Source organism: Prunus avium, chromosome 6 (genome assembly GCF_965620075.1).
Source record: "Prunus avium chromosome 6, drPruAviu1.hap1.1, whole genome shotgun sequence".
In the NCBI taxonomy this organism is placed as follows: Eukaryota; Viridiplantae; Streptophyta; class Magnoliopsida; order Rosales; family Rosaceae; genus Prunus; species Prunus avium.
In genome coordinates this window covers 22,163,085-22,179,517 of record NC_142289.1, presented here as the reverse complement: position 1 = coordinate 22,179,517, position 16,433 = coordinate 22,163,085, and the positions used below count along the sequence as shown (strand labels likewise).

The 16,433-nt window shown below is 37.4% G+C and overlaps 1 protein-coding gene and 1 pseudogene across 4 annotated transcripts; both read right to left on the bottom strand.

The window, feature by feature from the left end:
• Window positions 1–1,072: 1,072 nt before the first annotated feature.
• Window positions 1,073–6,489, bottom strand: LOC148293828 (succinate--CoA ligase [ADP-forming] subunit alpha-2, mitochondrial-like; annotated as a pseudogene). The gene is made up of 10 exons (XR_015836362.1): window positions 6,289–6,489; window positions 5,553–5,764; window positions 5,033–5,207; window positions 4,678–4,791; window positions 3,850–3,911; window positions 3,311–3,392; window positions 2,491–3,208; window positions 2,294–2,328; window positions 1,876–1,920; window positions 1,073–1,131 (listed from the first exon to the last, which is right to left on the bottom strand). The product of XR_015836362.1 is annotated as a succinate--CoA ligase [ADP-forming] subunit alpha-2, mitochondrial-like (transcript).
• A 359-nt stretch (window positions 6,490–6,848) lies between these two features.
• On the bottom strand, window positions 6,849–12,893 carry LOC110767093 (plastid division protein CDP1, chloroplastic). 3 transcript variants are annotated; one of them, XM_088254220.1, is made up of 14 exons: window positions 12,723–12,893; window positions 12,536–12,614; window positions 11,653–12,146; window positions 11,062–11,175; window positions 10,810–10,947; window positions 10,329–10,433; window positions 10,110–10,232; window positions 9,386–9,754; window positions 9,127–9,222; window positions 8,848–8,967; window positions 8,568–8,633; window positions 7,711–8,484; window positions 7,285–7,475; window positions 6,849–7,164 (listed from the first exon to the last, which is right to left on the bottom strand). In XM_088254220.1, the coding sequence occupies exons 3-14, from the start codon at window positions 11,914–11,916 to the stop codon at window positions 7,080–7,082; spliced, it is 2,445 nt and encodes an 814-aa protein (XP_088110346.1). In that variant the 5' UTR covers window positions 11,917–12,146; window positions 12,536–12,614; window positions 12,723–12,893; the 3' UTR covers window positions 6,849–7,079. The 3 variants fall into 3 exon arrangements, with proteins under 3 accessions (XP_088110346.1, XP_021826222.2, XP_021826230.2); XM_021970530.2 differs by having other exon boundaries at window positions 11,653–12,087; XM_021970538.2 differs by having other exon boundaries at window positions 11,653–12,061.
• Between the last annotated feature and the right edge of the window lie 3,540 nt (window positions 12,894–16,433).

Below are 16,433 nucleotides of genomic sequence, written 5' to 3'. Positions count from 1 at the left end.
CCAACAAGGGAATACAAGTTAATGATGGAGAAAAAAAAAAAACAAAAGTGTTTTGTTACAAAAGAGCGCAAAATGGGAGGGGGAATTTGAACTATGTCCTTGGTTGTGGAGATAAATACTCAGTACCATTGGAAGGCACCATGTAGTAGGCACAGACAGATCCCGAAAACTTCTAATATGGGATGGGAGCTAATTATATAAATCACTTACCAAGATGAAACCCTAACCATTAAACTTTAGCAAAACTAAATCCAATCCAATACTTATACTGGTCTCTCTGTAGATTTTTCAACCCAAACCAATCTAATCCCATCTAAGGTTGGATGGATGATAAGCTTCTTGACATATATATTTAATTTTTCATCAGATGCAGATATGAGTTCTATGAGACATAAAATTGAAGTGACAAGAAAAGTGCAATATAACTACACATTATAATTTAGTCTTGCAGCATAAGGCCTAAAGACTTTGTTAGTGACTAGTAGCCAGTACCTTAAATCATAGGTCCTCATACAGGATTATTACAAACTTTCTCACCTCATACACCGAACAGTATCTATCCTAGTGAATGACCATGTTGGACATATATTTCTATCGAACATGTCGGACATATATTTCTATCACAGACAGCAAACGACATAATTGTCCTAGACAGTGAGCCACTGAAGCATGATGCAGCAGAAAATCAAGTCGTTACTTTTATGCTTGACAGTGAGCTACCTTGCTTATAATACCCTATTTGCTACATTTATGTCATCATTCTATCGTAGAAACATTTTGATCAAACAGCCTTGTGCAAAAGGGTACCTTCATTCTCCGATAAATTAGTGTTCTATATCTCTCCAGAATCCCATACTAATGAAATCAAGAAAATGTTATTCTTGCAAACATTAGTCGATATTAAACTGTCTGGTGCTATAATAAACCATAAGCAGTTCCATAAAGTAGGACTTTAGATTTCCAATTTTGATTTGAGGAGCTGTTGGAGAGAGAGAGAGAGTACCTCTCATCTCGTGATTTCTTTCTCGAGAAAAAGCTGCATTTGTACTTCGAGATTGGAAGCAAAGAAATCTGATCTTGAGAAAGACCTCGACTTTGAGTTCCAACTGCCTCACTTAACTCAAGTAATTCCTGAACATGAAAAACATTGTCAGTAATATTTATTCAAAATATATGTAAAAACACAAAAATATAAGGAACCAAATAAATGTTTTTAACAAGTACTAGATGTTTCCATACGACACAAGGTGTTAAAGACATACAACAGCTTAAACTAGAGAACATGGTTATGTTTCAGAGATTCACTCACTAACAATTATGGAGTCATATCCCCACCAAGAATACAACTCTATGGCCAGAACCAAAAATCATATCCACCAGTAAAAGCTGATGAGGCTGATGAGACTAGCTAGGAATATAATATTCTACACTATTATGCAAGGAATGTAGCATTTCAGGAAAACAAAAAACGAAAAACAATCCACTTAAACTAATGACAACAAAGTATGAATTCAAGGTATGCCCAGTGCCCAGTAACAGGTAGAAATTGTGCAGTTGAGAGATAAAAAAGAAAAGAACCAGTGTCTTAACAAATTTGCAAGAATCACGTCATTGAGAACGAACTGAAATTACAAAAAGAGTCATGAAATGAACACTTTTTTAGCACAAGTAACCTTCCTACCAATGAAGTAAATCTACACCATCAAGGAACAAAATTCAGTATGAACTGCTAAAATATCCTTTTTGTTAGCATAACATCCTAATGAATACATAATCTAGAGAAAAATCAAAACTTTTCAATAGACAAGACAGATTACTTAATGATAATAGAAATGTGTTATCCAAATTCCGAGGAGGAGAAAACTAGTAGCAAACCTCGTAAGTCATGCTATCAGGATCAATGTTGTCTTGCCAAATAACCTGCAAGTAAGAAAATGCTTCAACTTTCAATATATTCAACTCATTATATTTCTCACACAAAGAGTTTGAATGTCATAATGATCTAGAGAAAAAATTCCAGGTACAAAATCTATGGTTAGGATATTTTGGGAAGAAAAATTATAAATGGAAATCAGGAAAAGGCCTGCCTAGGCTGTGATGACTTAATCATCTAAAGCTTCCATTCATGTTAAGGCAATCAATTCTACTCAGCCCCCAATATAGGTGCCTGTGTGCGCATGTAGTGCATATATGCAAACGTGAACAGAAGCCTATAGTATATCTAGACAGAGATATTTTAACACTTAAAAGCATTCAACTTGTTCTGCACCGAAATCATGGAGAAGCTAAATACCTGATAATCCTGGGAATTTTGATTTCTCCGTGGGCCTGAAATGTAGATATGATACTTCAATTGTTGGAAAAATAGGCAAATATCAAGTGTAAGGTAAATGAGTGGGAACAGAATTAACACCAAACGACATTAGGAGACAAAAGGGATCGAAATAGAGAAGAAAACAGAATTAACATCACTTTTAGTCAAACTCAGACCTGATCCTTCGACAAATTCTAGCACCCAATATCATATTTTTCTCATGCCAAAAAGTGCAATCGCTTTTGCACATTTAGAAATTCCTGCAAATCAAAACCAAGGATCAAAATTTCATCTTAGAGAAAATTCAAGAACTCACCAACAATCAAATTCATACACAGAGCAAATAAATCATGAGTTTTAGGATGGAAGATGGACGAAAAAAGGAAATCAAAATGCTTCCAGATTCATATAGTTTCCCATAATTTCATAATTCAACTGGCATTGGTAGATCTAAGCAGTTTTCTAAAATTATTCATCTCCATTTCTTTTATTTAAGGAAACTCATTTCCAAATTTTCTTATATTTATTCAGGAAGCCTCCACAATGAATTTCGCCTAAAATTTTCCTTCTGATCAACTCTCTAATGGATCCCCAAACACCACCCAATGTGGCAAATGGCAGGGAAAACTCTGAGCACTCAAATGCTCTACCACAGTTATAATCAGTGAAGAATTGGAGATAATCATGTTGTTTTGGGCATCTTGCCATAAAACATTATAGGCAGCTGACTGCAAATGAACAGCTATTGTCCAAGCTAATTCACAAGGTCCCTCTGTTTGAAGACGTCAAGCATCGCAACCCCTATTTTTGCTGGATACTCCACCACTGTCACCCCAGCTTCCCTAAGGGTCTTGATTTTGTCTTGTGTTGTACCCTTCCCCCTTGACACAATAGCTGCACAAGCAGATGCCACCAATGACATGTGTGATTATCATGCTATGAGAATGATATGAAACCACACTCAACCATAGACAATGAGAGAAAGAGATCATCTACCTCCAGCATGACCCATACGACGGCCAGGAGGAGCAGTTAGTCCAGCAATAAAAGCAACAATAAGCTTCTCAGTTCCACTTTCCTGTTTGATTGGTCAGATAATCAGTTGCCACCCATATACAGACAACAGATAAAGATGGTAGCAGTGAAGCTAACTGTGAGAATTTACGATGCTGAGAGTCAAGCGTGTGTGTGTGTGTGTGGGGGAGGTGGGGGGTGGGGGGGGGGGGGGGGGAGGGGTTGGGACTCTTTCCTTAAATGGAAAGGGAAGAAACCATTTCTTTTACAACTAACTGAAATTAAATCAAGTATTTATCTTAAAATGTTCATCTAAAATTAAATATGTGGATCAATTGATTCTTCAAAAGGTAAGGGTCAACAAAAAGATAATTCTCTCCGGTTATCCCCTTAGCAAAACTCAATTCTTGACTCGTAGAGCATATTTACGAGTACTATGTTATAAATAGAAATGCTAAAAGGGTTTATCAAACTTTCTACTCTGCTCAAAGGGTGGGGGTGAAAGATAGTGGGATTGTTACCTTTATCAATGCAGCAGCATCCTCTTCTGCAGTCCCACTTATCTCTCCAATAAGAATGATACCTGAAACACATACATCCTAGAATTACGTTCAAATCGCATGTCCCCTACTTCAACACTTTTTTTTCTGTAAATCTTACCCAAAACATCCGCACAAATTAAAGGGTAAGAAACCTTACATCAAGTGAAAAGGGGCACGTAAAAAAAAAAAAAATTTAAAAAAATCATCACACAAGAGTTACTTCATTTGTTTTTCTTATATCCAAATAATTCTTTTCCAATCAATGAAGTTTAGCTAACATACAATACTATATCAATAAAATGTGCTCAATGGAATTTTTAAGCAATAAAAAAGAGTCAGGCGAGCATCCACAATTAGAAAAGATAAAAGTCCTAAGGGTTGAACTTGAATGGCAAGTATTCAAGAACTCACGCAAAGGCACACCACACAAATCTGAATCACAAAAGATCAAGCCTAGGTTCATTACTTGACAAATGGGCAACCACCAACATTATAGTTGATGGATATAAATATTTCAAGCAAATGGCAGAGAGAGAGAGAGAGAGAGAGAATTCTATACACTTGCTCTTAAGGCCCAGAGTATCCTGATATTTTATATGATACACAACATTCTTCGTAAATGAGCACTAGTAATAGCTTACATGAAGCACAGTCGCGCATTAAAACACGAACAGATCTGGTGAGTAAAAGGCAAACCATGGACCTATACATGCAACCATAAACAAACAGAGTGCATAGATACCTCCAGAGCAAATTCATAGAAGCAAGCTCCGTCTGAGGATCCACCAAAAAATACGAACTACTAACCTTCTGTCTGAGGATCTTCTAGGAATCTGTCAATACAATCAACAAAGTTTGTACCGTTAAAAGGATCACCTCCAATACCAACACAGGTGGACTGTCCAAGGCCAACAGCAGTTGCTTTGGAAAACCTGCGAGGTAAAGGGGCAATATTAGTTAGAAGTATAAGAAAACTGGCATAAAATGTAAATTGGAGGTGGTACCCACAAAATCCAAACATTGAACAAGAAGAGGATGAAGATATGACCATAATAATAGTACCCAATCTTCCGAAAAACCAATTTATTATCAAAATTTTCTGTTGGAAAGGCAAAATATTTCTTTCTCCCTTCGTACATCCTAACTGGGTCACAATTCGTACTCACCGCTTCATAGGTCAAGGTACCAGATCGAGAAATGATTCCTACACGACCAGGTTTATGAATGTAACCAGGCATAATTCCGATTTTGCATTCACCAGGCTTGATAATTCCAGGGCAGTTTGGTCCAATGAGCCGAGTTTTAGAATGCCTGTTAAGAGCAGCCTTCACACGTACCTGAAATTCATAATTATTAGGTTCAAGGACAGTTTCACATGAATCACACAACACTAAACTCAAGCTTAACAACTGGGCTTGCAGTCAACTGAAATTAATAATCAGAGCCATGACCAAGTTCAACAAAGTTCACATTCCAAATCATATGATAGTCCAGGAAGGACAAAACTCAATAACCAAGCATTTGGAAGTCCCAAAAGATTTCATAACTGACATATCAGCTAATAGGATTGTGATACAAATTGAATTATATCGACAAAACAAAATGTTATACCCAAGATCCAAATTGTCATGTATGAATATGTAAACTTATCTTTCGTATTTAAAATGATAAAAATATACAACCATATCATGTTGCGGGATCCCCTCAGTGATGCACACAACAAGATCCAGCTCTGCTTCCATTGCCTCCATAATTGCCAGCAAATGGTGGGGGAACATAAATGACTGAGGCATTAGCCTTTGTTTCAGCTTTTGCTTCTGCAACTGAGTTGAAAACAGTGAGTCCCAAATGCTCGGTCCCACCCTTCTTTGGTGTTACTCCACCCACCTGTTTCAGCACAATAGTATAAAGAAATGAAAGAAAGAAAGGAAAAATACATAACAGTTTGAAACAAAGAAGGTGACTATAATTTATAACGTTATGTAGCATTTCAGAGGAAAACTTATCATGGGAAATTCAAACCTTCAAACTTAGTCAATTAATTGTGAAAAGTCGTGACAATTCTAATCTAGGAGTCCAGTTAATTTTAATGCATTAGCCTAAGAAACCCATATCTCAGTTTCACATGTCAACAAGAACTCATTTTCCAATTATTTTCACCAATTCAAACTCCCCTTTTGATAGTAAGAGACATGCATGTTTAAGCAAATGAGAAAATGAATCTAAGCACAAATAATGCAGTACCAGCATCAGTGAAAATCCCAAAACTGTAATACAGCAAAATAATCTCAGGCGGCACTAGAATAAAGCATAATTTTCTTAATTCCGTAATTGATTTCAGAGCTTGGGTTAGGAAAAACAAAAATAGAAGAAAGAAGAACCCCAAAAACTCAATAAAGCAAATAAAAGAGACGAGTGGTGCCATATTCAATGGCTTGTTTGGTGTGGAAAGTGCCATTCTTGCCGGTGATGCCTTGGCATATGACGCGAGTGTTTTTGTCGACAAACACCGCCAGCGGCGGTGGCGGAGCCAGGGAGTAATGTCGACACTGAAGAATAGAAGTTGATGGAGACGGAGATCAGCTTGGCTACGGCTTGGCGACCCATCACCTCTTTTGATGCTGTGCTTCAATTCAAGGATTCGATCAACAAACTGCTTCTCTCTCTAGTCTAGTCTTTTAAAGGAGCTTCAGATTCTGCTCTGCTTTTATATGGGCTTAAATTTACATCAATTCATCGAAAAAATTAATATAAAAATTTATAAATAAAAAAAGAAAAACAATGGCTTCAGTTCAGGCCCAAATAAACAATAAGCACTCAGACCCAAAAAAAATAAACTAAAATAAGCACACTCAGATGACATATCGGATCCTCATTGAGTTAGATAATCTGTACAGTAGTCCGATAGTTGATGTCAAACAATTCAATTTCAATTAGCCTTAAATGCCTCTAGTAATCGGAGACAACGACACAAAGGAAAGGAAACCAATAACTATTTTCCGCTCATTCTATTTCAGCTACAAGTAAAAGTTATCAACATCAACAAAACTAAACCCATTTGAAATTTTAGAATTCTGCCAAAAACCTCCTAAATTGAGATCCACATTTCTAATTAGTTAAGAAAAATTATAGATGCGAGGAACCAAGTTAGCAAAGCATTATTCGGTGTGGCAGCTGCTGGTTCATGCATTCCAGTAACTAGGCCAATGTTATGATGGTGTTTGCACTTCCGCTTCACAGAACCTCCACGAACCATCTACTTGCCTTCTTAGAACATACCAAATTTTATACGTGCTGCAGTCAATCCAAGAAAAAAGAAGTCAAATATCAAATTTAGCATTAAAAACATGCAAACCAAAATCTAATACTCAAATACAGATTATCCATTAAATACACATCATAAATTCAACTCACCTGTAATAACTTGGGTTCTTTTGTTCAGATTCATTAACAAGTTCGGCTGCTTCCTCCAAGACAGCCTCGATTTTTGCTATCTCTCCGCCAACTTCATCTGATAAAATTTCAGCTCGCAGGACAGACAATTGTAGCAAAACAAATCTCCAATAACAAGACCTCGCTTTTGCAGCATCAGCCAAAGCCTGCCACTGTGAACCATGCACGCGAAAGTAACCAAACAAATACGTAGAGTAAAGCAGTAAACTTAAATGAAGCATCAACGAAAAGAAAACATGTTAAAGTAAATTACCGAACGTATTACAATAAAATGTTTGGGACATATCCAACTTATTCCATGTCATAAGTATTCATACACTGAACTTTGTTAAGATAATACTATTTAAATAACAATATCAAATATTCAAAAACCTCCACAAATTATACCTGAACAAGCATTGACTGATCAAGGATTTCACAGAGGCTATCAATTTCATGGCTAGGCCCCAGAGCTTCAGCTTTAATTGCTTGCCATTGCTTCACAAGGTCTTCAGCTTCTTCAATAGACATTAGCCTCCGGAACACAGCTGTCGAAGAAGACAAATATGAAATTTGTGGATTTTCGGCATCTGAGCAGGTCCTGACCTGCTTCATAAAAGTCACCAAAAACTTCTTAAGCCTGCCAGATAGTCCATTTCCCTTGATATAAGCAGGTACTAGACTAGAATCCACAGATGAATCTGTTGTCCAAGAACTGGAACTTGTGTGCGTATTTGGCTTACTAGGGCCCCATTTAGAAGCACTTCTCATCTTGTTTCCCTTCATGCCTGTTAACCTTAAGGAAGCAAAAACAATGCACCCCAGTACTGCCACAAAAGTGATCCTTCCCACCAAAACTCCTCTAGCAACCCAACCATTCCAAACTTTGTCATGGTGCATGCCAAGATTCCTTTTCAATTGAACAGATGATGCACTAGCACTGCTTCCACTGCCAGTCTTGCCCAATATCAAGGGACTCTGAAGATCAGTTGGAGCCAGCTGCTTAACAGCTGCTCCAAGATGTTGAGAAGAGTTCATATGGGAAAGAGACTCATCGAAATCTCTCCGCTCTGACACGAGAGTAGTGGAAATTGGTCTGTGACTTAAAATAGGCAAATTCTGTGGAGCTACTTTGCTTTTCTTGCTCAAAGAAGTCCTCCTTTCACCACAAAAAAAGTTGGCCTGCAAGGGCATACATACATACATAAACCCTCTGGTAAAGTTAAAGCTATTATCCTTTAACAGTCCATTCTGGTGAATCTCACCAACGATGGAGGGCAATCTCGTGAGTCTGGAAACACAACAAGGAAAGCATCCTTCAGCCACATTTCCTGATCAAGTTCAACAGGCAGTCCGACATGAGAAAGTATTCACCTCTAAAACAAACATAAAGTTTGTAGTGAAATAAGTAGCGTGTGAAGTGGCACAATATAGAACACATTGAACTTTTCAGGACCTTCCCATTACCCGATGTTTCAAAGTAAAGATAAGCATGCTCCTAATGACAGCTAAGATGAGAATTCCAGCACACAATAAGAGATATACCAATGTTTGATTCGCTCCAAAAGTATGCTTAACTTCCTTCCCTGAGATTGGATTTCGTGCAGCAGAATCTGAATTTAATTCAAGCTTCTGAAGCTTTTCAACAACCATAGCCTCATTACCCTGGAAACCGAGGTATCACCAAGTATTCCATTGAGGAACACAAGAGAAGGATTGAATAAGAAAAAAGGAAAAATAAATTCATAGTTTCTGCAAGATATCCAAAACTATTCTAATGAAACAGCACAAGAAATAAAATTAGGAGGAAACTGAAAATTTTACCTGACCAAGAAGGAACAAGCAAAAAGTTTCCTCAAGTTTCAGATCAGTACCCTCTGATGCAATCAGACACTCGCATATAGTCTTTGCTTTGTCAATCTGCACAACCGTATTATAAGGGATGAAATTAACAAAATGGAATATGCAGCAACGCCCTCTGCCCCAAGTAAGAGAGAGAGAGAGAGAGAATTTGAAGATTACTATTTCAGCAGGCTTCATGTTCAAAAATAATAATTTGGACATAGGAGCAGAAAGAATTTACCAATTCTTTTTGCTTGCTTGAAAACCCCAGGGCAATATGAGCTATCAACACCATGTAGAAACAATTAAAATCAATAACAACCCTTTGATTCTGTGATTCAAGTGATTTCTTATTCTTCCTTGTAATAGCTAAGTCATCCCATGGAAGAAGATCAACTATCTCCGAAGCCATTAGTCTATTAAATGCTTGGCTCAAGAAGCATGGCCAGTCTTGAACTCGACACGATGTTTCCAGACCAAGCCCCTGTCTGACCAATTCACGCAAGGCTGCAATTGCTCCTCTTCTTCTTTCAGCATTCTCAGGTGAGTGAGGCATGCCTAGCAATTCCAATGTGCAAGCAGGTGCAAGCTCCTCCAAAGATTCTTCTATCTATAAAACATGACCAACATGTGCTTACTTTAGGCCAAGTACAGGCATGGAATAAAGTTAAATGATGTCTAACAGAAATTTGTCACATTTTAGAATTTTCAACCACCAAGTCAATCTGACTAAGAACAACTTAATTTCTCAACATTTGGTCCGCCATACTTTGTTTTCTTATGTAGATATATGTTCTCTACTTTGCAAAACAAACACTAAGATACAGTCAGATGATTTGAATTCTAATTGTTCCATTTCAGAGCGACAGACCAGATGCCAATTAGTGGATTGAACCAGTAAATGTCATGAAAAAATATCAGATTAAAAAAATTGACACAAAAGCACATAGAAGATGAGAGATCACCTGAGATAACAATGCTATTTTCCCAAGAGACTTTTTACTCCTTAGAAGACTCTGTGCACGAGCGAGAGCTTCAAATCCTTGGGACACCTTGTTCTTCTCAAAACCAATCTTTGCAGTTCCACACTTCAAGAAAGCACCTTGGATAAGAAAAGGAGGCATAACAATGCTGAAACAAAACAGACGGTACAATATCCTGACCTCTTTGCTGATATGCCTTACCTCCGCTAGTGCCATAGAAAGAAGAAGATCATGAACATACGGCTTGGCATCTGGATGCTGAACAGCTACACGACCAATATCTTGCACAAGCTTAACTTCTCCAACCTAGAATGAAGAAATCCGATATCATTATACCCACTTTCCAAAACAAAATCCTTTCTTCCCTTTTTTTTTAAATTAAACAAGAAAAAACTATTCTAAAATATTACGAATAAGATAATGTTACACACTTAATAAATGCAATTAGGCAACGTGTATCTACAAGAGGAATCCACAACGAAAAGTATGGGTGAAAAAATGAGTTTCATGACAAACTGTGGCAATCAAATTCTGGAAAGAATTCAATCCCTCTTAAATTAGTGTTTAACAATATTTATTTTTCTTTAAAGAAGAAAAAAAGAGCATGAAAGGCTGAAGGCTAAACACTAAGCCACAAAAATCTATGTTAGACTAAGTAGATTGTACAAAGACAAATATGTACCTCTTGAAGGAGGCAAAGAGCACCTGGCAACCAAGCCCAAGGGATTCGCAGGGAAGATTTAGGTGGGATCTTTTCCTTAATATTACCAGCATATTCTGGTTCAAAAAGAAGCTTATCTCTCACATCCATTAAAAGACCCTGCAAAGCAGCCCACAAGAGAAATAATTTAAAGATGAAATTAAACAACCTAGCAGAAAGCTCTTTCCACCTGGTATATCTACTACATATAATAAAAAACTTTAAAGTCTCAACCTGGCGAGATGCAACAGCATCCATGGTGTAACCTTCTTCAATTTCAGCACTCTTCAAATCCATCACTGATTTAACAACCTCATCTTTTTCAGCTTGATCAGGAACGCCAATAAGCTGCAAATTCATTACGTTAGCATTAAGTTACTAAATGCAGAGTCAGACTAACAATAAAGTTCAGAAAATACAGATATGTTAGCGCAAGATTCACATAAACATCACACAAATTGCACAAACTAGACAAACTCTGATAACTTGATTATGCCACTTCAAGTGTAAGGATGGCAGAGTTTGTTCAACAGTTGAAGCTCTTGAGGACAATGTTAAATATGGCACTATTGCAGATGATGCTACTAGCCCGCAGACTAAAGAGCGACTCAAGTGACTTGCAGGATCCGGAGCCAGAACAAAATGCAAAAGGAGGCGGAGGGAAAGCAATATTATCCCCTTTTGATTTTCTCAGCTCCAAACCAGAATGAATACAAATTTAACAAATAATCAGGATTTAACAAACACGAAGCCCACCAAGATTACACATTACAAGTAGGAAGAGAAAGGATTTTTTTTTTTAAAAGAGAAAAATGAAGCAATGACCTGGTAACAGGTAATGGGAATTTCAACGGTGGTGCGAGGTGGAGCGGTCTCCACAATGTGGGTGTCAACTGCATTCACAGTCCAGCGACCGGTGAGATTATTATTATCCTTCTTCCAGTAAACCCTAGAAACACCGATTTCATTATCACTTATTTCTCTGGAGAAACCCCAAATGCAGACCTTGTGATCTTCCTTGAGATTACTGATTCTGCAATGACAACAGGAAGACGAAATGCTTGGAAAGGCGTGAGACAAAGCAGCCATGACCACAGCCGGGCTGGGGTCTGGTAGTGAGGCAGCCGAAACTTGGAGAAATTGGCCGGGTTAGGGACTGAAAGAGTGCGGCCGGATTTGGAGTTGGTGAAGTCACGGCTGGGCGTTGGTGTAGTCATGCATGAACAATGTCAAACTGCAAATATATCATCACTCTTCCATCTGTTCTTTAATAAAAACAGAAACTAACCAATCAAAACAGACCTAGCATGCAGCATAACCTATTTATCAAAAAGAAACATAAACATAATGAATACAGCAGCATAACAACAGAATAGCAGCAGCAGAAACAGAACCTAGTAATTTGACAGAACCTAATTGGTAGCAGCCCTAATTAGAATAATTTAACAGAAGAACCTAAATGCTAGCAGCCCTAATTTGTATAATGAAATTAACAGTTCATAATTTCTTTGTCAAGTTCAAATAATCATCACAACACAGCATAACCTAATTGGTGGCAGCCCTAATTCGACAGCCCTAAAACCTTAACAGAAAAAATACATCATCACATCAACCTCAACCACGAAATCGACAAGCCTAATTTAAAAGAAAAAACCCATAAATTTAATTTAGAATAAACCCTAAATTCAAAGGAAGATGATGCTCTCACCTTTGACTGATATGAGAGAGAAACCCACAGAAGAAATCGCAGGAGAGGAATAGATGTTGTCGGCGATCAGAAACTGAGACTGAAAAACATAGAAAAATCGAGATAAGAAGTGAGAGCAAAAAGAGAGTTAGCGGAGCAAAGAAGCGACGGGGAAAAAATAGAACAGATAAGAGAGAGAGAAGCTGACCTGCCGCTGCGTGCAGGGATGGAGGCGGCGCGGTGGCTGATCGACTGAGAGTGAGAGGATCGAAGTAGAGAAAACAGAAGAGAGATGGTTGTGGTGCTATGCGAGGATTGAAGATCTGAGGGAGTCGGGTCGAGAGAGAGAGGCGCCAACAAAATTTTGGCCAAATTTGGAGGGCCAATTTGGCCATTTAGCCCTCCAACCAGGCCACATATAGCCCAACTTTGAACTAGGCCAATTTTCTAGTGGGACCCATACATGTGCTTTTCAAGAACCCCTTAAAGCATGCTGGACCTTTTTGAATGTTCCAATTCGTAATATATGAGAAAAAGAGTATAAAAAATTGTTGGTAAATGACCATTGGGTCAGACCTACCCCACTCTCTTTTTAAAATAATAATAATAATAATAATAATAAATGGGATCAGACCCTCAAATCTTTCAGAGCAATTCCACCAGTTGCCCTTAGCCATGGCAAGAGGGGGTGCTAGGGCAGCCACTATTCATGTGAATAGTGGCTGCCCTTGCAAAAAGCAATGTTGGTTTCCAACAGTTGCCCTAGTTTAGGGCAAATACTATTCATTTTTTTATTTTTTTCACATATTTGTTTACCTAAACAATTAATTTGGACAATATGTTTTTAAAATATTTTTGGTGTGGGAAGTGAAAAATATGACTAAGTATTTATTTTTTAAAAATCTGAATTTTTTTGTTTTTTTTCGATTTTTTTTTAATTTTTTTTGTTGCTGACGTCATCGATGACGTCAGCTCCCCCGAGTTTTGGACCTGGGGCTGGACCTGCCCTCGGGCCAGCCCGACTTTGTAGACCCCACCACCAACTCGGGCCAAACCCCACTGCTGGAGGCCCTTTTTCTTCCAAACCCCCCCTTGCCTCAGTCCAAACCCCACTGCTGGACTTGCTCTCAAGTGTTGTTTTTAAAAAAATTATAAAAAAATCTTGTTGATGATCGTTGGAGATGAAAAATTGAACCCATCCTCTTTTTTTTTAAAATGTCTTCACGTTTTTAGATGTTTTGTGTTGTTTAAAAAAATTATAAAATTTTTTGGGTCATGACCGTTGGAGGTCAGACCCTTGAAACCATTCCATTTTTTTTATTTTTTTAATTGCCTTTGTTGGCTTTATTATTATTAATTTTTAAAATTTAAAAACCTAAAATTTGTCTATAAATACCTCTCCCACTCATTTCATTCCACATTTCTTACAAATTCTATCACATTCTCTACTTATTCACAACTTTCCACTCTTTCTTGTTGTCAAATATTATACTCATTTCCTACAAATTTATTTTCTTTACACTCTTTCTTGTTGTCTCTAAATAGTAGTTTAATTAAATTAAACAATATATAGTTGTGGAATGTATGAGTATTGTACCATAGTTTTGATCGGTGCATATTTATATATCATTTTGTACCCTTCTAACTTATGATTTGATTATGTTTTTGAGTTAAAATTGTGCTTTTAAAAAAATTTGTGTTTGTTTCAGTGTAATAAGCTTGAGACTCATTAAATGCATTTCGGAGACAAGTTAGCTCAAAACGGTGTCTGCAGATCAGTCAACTTCACGAATTGAACTGTACTTTCTCAGGATGAACCATATAATGAGCCATATATCATTGGAAAGATGCGGAAGTCTAGTTTCTGGAGCATTTTACGGTTCATGATTCCGAGTCTCCTAGAGGAAGTTATGCAAGTTTTGGCAGCTTAAGGTCAAATTCGGCAGCATCTGCGTTACTGGGCCAAAAATGACATTTGAAGGTCTTTTTGATTTTTTCTTGAGTTGGGCTGCATATGCTTGGAAATATAATTCAAAGGGTTTGAAGATCCAGATTTTTCCAGATTTTGTAAGAGGGAAGATCAAGCCCAAAACAAGCCCACAAGCTTACTGCAATGCATTGTCAATTCCAGTCTATTTTCAGCAGTCAACTTGCAAGGCGCAAAACGTATACTTTTACTGCTTAGATGGGACTACATTCTTCATAAACGTTGTTCCAATGGGTGTCTATTATGACATATCCAAATTTGAACCCCATTGGATATATATTGAAACCTCATGCCTTCCTACACCAAGCCTGGTTCAGAAGAATCATTTTTTCCAGCAACCAAAAGAAAACCCACATGGGTTGGCAGCAAAAGGCAGCCACAATTAAACACCTTTGAAATCCCATGTGAAGAAAGCTTGAGGTGCAGCAAAAGAAGTATGGGATGGAATTGATTCCAACCACACTAACATAGACAAGATGAAGTGTGAGTTATGGATTGTATTAAAAGAGGAATGGTGGTGTTGGAATTCATCATGATGTTCCTCCCTCTTAGCCCTATAAATAGAGAAGTCTTCAAGCTTCATAAAACACCCCCAAGGGGGGGAGCTCTCAAACACTTCTCTAAGAGCTCCCCTCCCTTCTCTCCTTCAAATTCTCTTAGTTTCTCTTTCTAGTTTTCAATTGTTGTAATGAAATCTTTGTGCTGAAATTCTTCTTAAGTTTTTCTTAGTTCCACTTTACTTTTCATTGTTATGTAAATTCTTTTCTTTAGTTTCAAGTTTGATTAGTTTCCAAGTTTCAATTATGGTTTTTGTTCTTATTCATTATGCTTATAAGTTAATATGCTAGTTTAAATGATTGATCACCATTTAGGCTTGCATGTTAGCTATCTTGGTTTGAATTAAGAGTAGACACCATGCTTTAATTCGAATTGAACTATAAATAGGAAGAGTATGTATGGACATTCGACAACAGGGATTAGATACATACTTGGTTGTTTAAAATGTTCTTCTATGCTTAATGGATTCCTAATGCTTAGTTTAGGTTAGAGAACAGATGATCAAATTAGGGAATTAGGAATACAAGGTTAGGACCAGACACCATGGCTTAATCATACTTTAGCTAGAATCAATCCGTACATCTAATTGAACTTGGGAACTTATCTGCTTGAGTTATTTTCTTTTCTTTCTTTCTTGTTTTATTTATTTTCTTTCTTGTTTTTCTGTTTTGTGTAGGAAAACTGAATTGGATTATTCAATCACCAATCCTTGTGGAATCGACCTCGCACTTATATATGCTATACTACCGAACGGCTCATGCACTTGCGAGTATCACAAGTTGAGGATGCAGCTGAATCGACACAACAAGTTTTTCTCAAAATAATAAAATATGAAGGGTCCTAAAATATAGCCCTGCATGGCTGGAGATGGAAAAATTTAGCCCTGCACTATTCTTTAAAAAATTAATATTTTGGGGGGCTAAATTTTTAGCCCTGGACTACATTTAGCCCTATTGCTGGAGATGGCCTTAGGTCAAAAACGAAAGGAAAAGTGAAAACATAAGAGAGGAGAAGACTAAGTGAAAGAGAGAGAGAGAGAGTCGCGTGTGAGGGTTACAGGAAAAAAAAATTGACTTAGATAAACCTTACAAATTTCAATTAGAAATACTCACTTTGTAACATGAAAGTACCCTATTACCTTTCATATAAATACATTGTGTTCTAAATTTCCGCTCCAGGCGCCGCTCCAGCCTCCTATTATTTGCTTTCTAACTGTAAGTCCTCTTCTTCTCCGTCTTCAAATTTCAGTACTCCTCCATACCACTGACCTGAACCACCTACTTCTCGGGTTCTCTTCTTCTTCATGTCATCCAATTTCAATTTTTTCTTTCTAAATTCTACTTTAGGGATTTAGGAATTAGGGATTCAGTTGAG

What these genes read in the sequence shown, in the direction of transcription:
- LOC110767093 (XM_088254220.1), bottom strand. Translation starts at nt 11,916, where the DNA reads ATGGCTGCTTTGTCTCACGCCTTTCCAAGCATTTCGTCTTCCTGTTGT. An exon ending in TTCCCATTACCTGTTACCAG is followed by an intron (nt 11,176 to 11,652) that starts GTCATTGCTTCA and finishes ATGAATTTGCAG; the next exon opens with CTTATTGGCGTTCCTGATCA. An exon ending in TTGGAGCGAATCAAACATTG is followed by an intron (nt 8,634 to 8,847) that starts GTATATCTCTTA and finishes GAACTTGATCAG; the next exon opens with GAAATGTGGCTGAAGGATGC.